The 7,658-nt window shown below is 40.7% G+C and overlaps 1 protein-coding gene across 2 annotated transcripts in view; it reads right to left on the bottom strand.

Annotated features, from left to right (window-relative positions):
• Positions 1–7,041, bottom strand: part of LOC138950462 (uncharacterized) — a 25,027-nt gene extending 17,986 nt beyond the window's left edge. For both annotated transcript variants that reach the window (XM_070322192.1, XM_070322193.1), the window contains exons 1-2: positions 6,680–7,041; positions 3,308–3,337 (exon numbers count right to left, since the gene is read on the bottom strand). In XM_070322192.1, coding sequence (XP_070178293.1) covers positions 3,308–3,337; positions 6,680–6,704 — 55 coding nt within the window. In that variant the 5' untranslated portion in view covers positions 6,705–7,041. The remainder of the gene's footprint in view (positions 1–3,307; positions 3,338–6,679) is intronic.
• Positions 7,042–7,658: the final 617 nt, after the last annotated feature.

The following is a 7,658-nucleotide window of genomic DNA, read 5'->3' as shown; positions in this document are numbered from 1 at the left end:
TCACTGTCTTGTTTGTCAGTCGCGTCAACCATCACACTGTCTTGTTTGTCAGTCGCGTCAACCATCTCACTGTCTTGTTTGTCAGTCGCGTCAACCATCTCACTGTCTTGCTTGTCAGTCGCGTCAACCATCTCACTGTCTTGCTTGTCAGTCGCGTCAACCATCTCACTGTCTTGTTTGTCAGTCGCGTCAACCATCTCACTGTCTTGTTTGTCAGTCGCGTCAACCATCACACTGTCTTGTTTGTCAGTCGCGTCAACCATATCACTGTCTTGTTTGTCAGTCGCGTCAACCATCACACTGTCTTGTTTGTCAGTCGCGTCAACCATCTTACACATCTCTGTCCTTCTGTCTTTGGATCTGTTGTTTGTCGGTCTCTTTGTCTTTCGGTCTCTTGTTAGTATACCTAACGTCGGTCTCTTTGTCTTTCGGTCTCTTGTTAGTATACCTAACGTCGGTCTCTTTGTCTTTCGGTCTCTTGTTAGTATACCTAACGTCGGTCTCTTTGTCTTTCGGTCTCTTGTTAGTATACCTAACGTCGGTCTCTTTGTCTTTTGGTCTCTTGTTAGTATACCTAACGTCGGTCTCTTTGTCTTTTGGTCTCTTGTTAGTATACCTAACGTCGGTCTCTTTGTCTTTCGGTCTCTTGTTAGTATACCTAACGTCGGTCTCTTTGTCTTTCGGTCTCTTGTTAGTATACCTAACGTCGGTCTCTTTGTCTTTCGGTCTCTTGTTAGTATACCTAACGTCGGTCTCTTTGTCTTTCGGTCTCTTGTTAGTATACCTAACGTCGGTCTCTTTGTCTTTCGGTCTCTTGTTAGTATACCTAACGTCGGTCTCTTTGTCTTTCGGTCTCTTGTTAGTATACCTAACGTCGGTCTCTTTGTCTTTCGGTCTCTTGTTAGTATACCTAACGTCGGTCTCTTTGTCTTTCGGTCTCTTGTTAGTCTACCGAACGTCAGTCTCTTTGTTTTTCGGTCTCTTGTTAGTATACCTAACGTCGGTCTCTTTGTCTGTCGGTCTCTTGTTAGTATACCTAACGTCGGTCTCTTTGTTTTTCGGTCTCTTGTTAGTATACCTAACGTCGGTCTCTTTGTTTTTCGGTCTCTTGTTAGTATACCTAACGTCGGTCTCTTTGTCTTTTGGTCTCTTGTTAGTATATCTAACGTCGGTCTCTTTGTCTGTCGGTCTCTTGTTAGTATATCTAACGTCGACCTCTTTGGGTTCCAACATGTCCGTTTGCCAAAGGGTGTTGCCTCTGTCTGTGAGGCTGACAATAGTTTCGGTGGTGTTTTTATATTTGGTCAAGTTTTGACTAAATGTTTTAACATAGAGGGGGAATCGAGACGAGGGTCGTTGTGTATGTGTGTGTGTGTTTGTGTGTATGCTTGTGTGTGGGTGTCTGTGTGTATGTGTATGTGTTTGTGTGTGTGTGTGTGTGTGTGCATGTCTGTGTGTGTGTGTGTGTGTGTGTGTGTGTGTGTGTGTGTGGAGCGATTCAGCATATTTATATGTTTTTTATGAAATTTTACATGAGAGTTCCTGGATATGGTATCCCCAGAAATGTTTTTTATTTTTTCGATAAATGTCTTTGATGACGTCATATCCGGCTTTTTGTAAGAGTTGAGGCGGCACTCGTCACACCCTCATTTTTTAATCAAATTGATTGAAATTTTGGCTAAGCAATCTTCGACGAAGGCCGGACTTTGGTATTGCATTTCAGCTTGGTAGATTAAAATATTATTTATGACTTTGGTGATTAAAATTCTGAAAATTGTAATAAAAATATGTTTTTTATAAAACGATCTAAATTTACGTTCATATTATTCTTCATCATTTTCTGATTCCAAAAGCATATAAATATGTTATACTCGGATTAAAAACAAGCTCTGAAAATTAAAAAATATAAAAATTATGATCAAAATAAAATTTCCGAAATCGATTTAAAAATAATTTCATCTTATTCTTTGTCGGTTCCTGATTCAAAGAAACATATAGATATGATACGTTTGGATTAAAAACGAAGAGAGGTACAGAAAAGCGTACTATGCAGCACAGCGAAACCACTACGCGTACTGCGCTAAACAGGCTCGTCAGTTTCACTGCGTTTTGCACGAGCGGCGGACTGCGGTCATTGTGAAAAAATGCAGTACGTTCAGTTTCATTTTGTGAGTTCCACAGCATGACTAAATGTAGTAATTTCGCATTACGCGACTTGTTTGTTTCTTCCATCTCGTGACAGCCTGCTATATTATTTTTGTTCTGTCTTCGCCTCTCCTCTTTGTCTGTGTGTCTGTTTGTCTGTCTGTCTGTCTGTCTGTCTGTCTGTCTGTCTGTCTGTCTGTCTGTCTGTCTGTCTGTCTGTCTGTCTGTTTGTATGTCTGTCTGTATGTATGTATGTATGTTTGTCTGTCTGTCTGTCTGTCTGTCTGTATGTCTGTCCGTCCGTCCGTCCGTCTGTCGGTATGTGTGTCTTTCTCTCTGTCGGGCTGGCTGGCTGTCTGTCTGTCTACTTCTCCCCCTTTCTCTCTCCATCTATATTTCTCTATGTATGATCTGTATCCCCCCCCCTTCCTCCCCCCCTCCCCCCCCCCCCCCCCATCTTTGTTTTTCTGTCTCTCGGAATCTGTGTACCCTTGTTACGCTGAAAAAACACGAATGAAATCAAAACACATATGAAAGGTTACTTGATGGAACGTTTAATTATAGACAGAACGAAATAGTCACGAGTATGGCGACCTTATGGTGTTGTTGTGGTTTTTTTTTTGTAGTGGCGATTACATGGAAGTCTTGCAACCAATTTCCCCCAACTTGTGTCGTTTAAAAATCGCTCCCGAGTCGTCGAGGCCACGTCGGCGACACGTCTGCCATGTGCAGAACGGCCCCAATGATTTAGGTACGATTTAGGCCAGATTTAGCAGCGACTCCAAATGTGACCCTCCACCACGAAATGAGTCGCATGTCACCTCGCGCGGTTTTGCGCTAGGCTTGATATTAGTCCGGGGAGTGTCTGGTAACAGTGTGAGGGTCACCTTAGTCACAGGCTTATAACTCAAACAGTTTTTGCTCTTTTCTAAATCGGTTTTCACCACTGGATAGAGCATAAAAAACTCTTTAGGAATATGTAAAAATATGAAAATCATGCAAAGGTGACATGCGACTCATTTCGTGGTGGAGGGTCACAAATCTCAGTTGCGCACTTTATCAACCCCAACTCTCCTAACCCCTTACCCCACCAGAAATGAGTAGTAAGTAAGAATGAAACCCCACACAATATAATTGGCAATAGGCTGCAGGGACTACTTACCCTGGGCGGAGCATGCGGCAATTAAGCATCCTGCAAGATAAGAAAACAAACCACACACGTTAACTCTCTGATCAAAAGAGGAACATTTGACCAGGCTTACAAAGGAAAATGCGACACGATTAACTAAACACGTATCGTTATTATGCATACTATTCTGCATGTTTCTAAGATACGACACTAGTATTAACTAAAGATGTATCGTTATTATGAATACTATTCTGCATGTTTCTAAGATACGACACTATTCACTAAAGATGTATCGTTATCATGCATAATTTGCTGCAAGATGTATCGTTATTATGAATACTACTAAGATACGACACTATTCACTAAAGATGTATCGTTATTATGAATACTACTAAGATACGACACTATTCACTAAAGATGTATCGTTATCATGCATAATCTGCTGCATGTTTCTAAAATGTGACACTATTAACTAAAGATGTATCGTTATTATGCATACTTTTATGCATATTTTTAAGATATGACACTATTAAATAAAAATGTATCGTTATTATGAATACTATTCTACATGTTTCTAAAATGCGACACTATTAACTGACAACGTATCGCTTTAACACACAAAAAAGGGGGACATTAAAACAAAAGTCAACGAGCAAGACGAAGAGCAAGAACAGAAAGACAAGAATAAAAGGAAGATGATTGGAAATATCATCTGGAAGAAGGGGTATGGACAGTTTTATGAAGATCTGTCGAATAGTTTTCTGGAAATCGCTCTAAACACACGCATACACATTCACACAAACACACAGGGTGGTGCCAGAAATTATGCATATCGGAAGACGCACATTTAGAGCAATCATTTGGATCGTCCACCAGAGAAGTTTATGGAAACAAGTTAACTTGCCTCAGACCTTTGGACACTTTTGTTCCTAATAACTGACAATAATAGGGCGGGGATGTAGCTCAGTCGGTAGCGCGCTGGATTTGTATCCAGTTGGACGCTGTCAGCGTGAGTTCGTCCCCACGTTCGGCGAGAGATTTATTTTTCAGAGTCAACTTTGTGTGCAGACTCTCCTCGGTGTCCGAACACCCCCGTGTGTACACACAAGCACAATACCAAGTGCTCACGAAAAAGATCCTGTAATCCATGTCAGAGTTCAGTGGGTTATAGAAACACGAAAATACCCAGCATGCTTCCTCCGAAAACGGCGTATGGCTGCCTAAATGGCGGGGTAAAAAACGGTCATACACGTAAAAGTCCACTCGTGCAAAAAAACCACGAGTGTACGTGGGAGTTTCAGCCCACGAACGCAGAAGAAGAAGAAGAAGACTGACCATAATGTGCAGGAAAGCACAGCGTGCACATTCTTCAATAAGGCCTAAACAAAAAATAGGTGTGGTTACGGTAACCCGACCTACCCTATTTTTAGGGGCCGACCCTATAACTTTTTATTACATTTGTCAAAAAAACCCACAAAAAACAAGAAAACGAGTGCAGAAAATGCAATGAAAGCGAAAGCGCCCGAGTCGCACACTTATTTCCCTGTCAAGTAGGTTTAATTTGTACACATTAGAAAAAAAAGTTAAAAAAAAAAATGGATTGCCTACCTTCCTACCCACTTTTTTTTGGCCATGTTACCGTAACCACACCTATTTTTTTTTTGCCTAAGTGGATTTGCAATGCTACCAAATAACGACTGACAACTACCTCTAGAGTTGCGTTTGACTAAGTGATGCTGGAATTAGGCTGCAGTTGAATGTGAAGGTAATACCATACATGTTTTATTATATCACGATGTTGATACAGGGACTCTTCCTCTGTTTATCCGTCTTCTAGACATGTCTGTGTTAATGCAAATGGTAGCGAGCAAAGCAGATTTGAACAAGCATCCAAACATCTATTTTTGTTTTTGAATTGTTTAACCTTCACAGCAAAAAGTCTGGAGTTTTTGTATTAATCGATCACGTTTGTATCCAATACATTCGAACGTCCGACTCACAAATGGACCCTCCACCACGAAATGAGTCGCATGTCACCTCGCGCGGTTCTGCGCTAGGCTTAATATAAGCCCGGGGAGTGTGTGATAACAGTGGGAGGATCGCCTTTGTCACAGGCTTATAACTCAAACAGTTTTCGCTCTTTTCTAAAACGGTTTTCACCACTGGATAGAGCATAAAAATGAAAATCATGCAAAGGTGACATGCGACTCATTTCGTGGTGGAGGGTCACAAATGGAACAAACAGCCCAAAATCATAATCGACAGACTACCTTAAAAAAACCAAAAAACTTGACGCTATCACTCAGATTTTCTATATCTAGGGTTGTTCCTCATTCTTTAACGCAATTCAATCCGTTTGAGCAGTTACAAAATATTCTATTAGTTTCTCTTATGTTGCTATTCATGATTGAGATTACTTAGTTTTTCTCACCTGTATAGGAAGTAGTATACACCCAACTGTAAGCTTTTTTACTTTTCTTAGTCATGTTCATAACTCCACAAGGACGAAGGAACATAATGACAGACGACAGTTATACAATTCTCACATCATGTACTGTCACCAAGTCAACTTTAACGCGTCAGACCGCTTATCTTGTTATTAGAATGTGTATTGATTATCAGTTTTAGAACGTGTCCATAAGAAGTCTGCTTGTTAACGTTCTTAATGGTCTTACTGTTTATAACGTGTATACAAGAAATTAATAAAAACACGCTTAAACCAACTTGAACGCTCAGTTGTTTAAATCCAAAAACAAAGAGACTGACAACGTTCCAAAATTCAGGATCAAAAAACAAGAAAGGTAGGTTGTTGGAACGTTTGTTATTGACAAAACAATACATTCACTTAATAACACTTTGTGAATGTATTGTTAACAAACGTTCCAACAACCTACCTTTCTTGTTTTTTGATTTTGCTCAGTTGTTTAGTTCCGACAAAACTAAGTTACGCGCGACGCTCTAAATTTCAGTTTGTCGACCTCGAGTATGCATCACTGTTGTCACCCCCCTGTACACACATACACCATCACAATCGTATCGATTCCCAGTCTATGTTAAAACTTTTAGTCAAAACGTTTACTTAATGCAAAAACAAACAAAGAAAGTAGCAAAGAACAAAAAAGATAGAAATAAACTAACACACACAAACAAGCTAACAAACAACCAAAACATCTTACACAAAAACAGTATACATTTTGCCTCGATTATAAATTTAGAGTGGAACTTGTACGTCGACAAGCAGTAGAAAAAGAACAAGAACAAGAAGATTAGCAAGAAGAACAAGAATTTAAAAACAGAAAAAGAAAAGTACAACTGAAATGTCATTATCAATCTGGTGCCCGCGGATTTGATCAACACAACATGACTAAAGTGAAAGATATTATTACACAAATTTAAATCACTTACCAGCTGTAATTATTAGTTTTATCATCTTTTTGTTCTTGTTTGTTCTTGGTATAATGTCCTGGTTTGTGTGTTTCGGTAGAAACACAGACAATCCTTGAGTGTGGTTGACTTGACACTGGTTTTATTACTTGTGGTTGCTGCAGTCCCTTCTTTGCAACTAAGTTTGCTTTTCAAAAAGTTTCAAGTAAAACCCGGCTTTGTTACTGTTCCGGCTTTGTCCTTTGTTTCAGAAAGTTTTGACGGTTATGGCTTTTGCCGGTGACACCACTTGTAATGAAATGAAGTTTACGTCCGCCGATTGGACAGTGGTTCTGATTGTACCTGGACTGCGAAGATGGTAAGCTCTGAGTTGTCGGACGTGACAGAACTCTTTTTATGTCGGAGAGCACGTTAAACCTATCCCCCTTGTCATCACCGGAGCGTCTCGGCCAACGACCAGAAAAGCGATGTTTTAGTAAAGTTGTTGTGTGCCAGAGAACTTAACGTTGCCCGGAAATCTCAGGTCATGCTTGGAAGATTCATGGGTCCTACTTATAGCTAGCTTAGCATGGACAATGATAGAGAAGCAAGCTATTGTTCTGCAACGTCGGCGCTGTACGACTGGAGACAGACGAGAGATGGATGAGCAGGTTAATTTAGTCTGTGCGTGGTTTTGCCTTCCGAGTGAGTTGTGGATGTGACGACGGTAAGCCTACACGGAGCAGGAAAGGGAAGTCAGGACAAACAGGGTGAGAAGATTTTTCATTTCACAGTCAACCACGAAAACATCCCCCCCCCTCCCGCCCCTGCGTCAAACCGCCATTTCTCTTTTTGTCAGCCCATGGGTGTGTGTGTAGGGGAGGGGGGGGGGGCGATGGTTGCGACCTTTTTGCTATCCTATGTGAGAAAAACACGATGTTGATAGTATGGTTTTAATCGGGGAAGTCTTATGAAGAAAGCCGTGCAATAATCTGGTCATCATAGTTGCATCAAATATTCG

The sequence above is a fragment of the Littorina saxatilis genome, linkage group LG16 (assembly GCF_037325665.1).
Source record: "Littorina saxatilis isolate snail1 linkage group LG16, US_GU_Lsax_2.0, whole genome shotgun sequence".
Taxonomy (NCBI): Eukaryota; Metazoa; Mollusca; class Gastropoda; order Littorinimorpha; family Littorinidae; genus Littorina; species Littorina saxatilis.
This window is presented reverse-complemented; position numbering and strand designations above follow the sequence as displayed.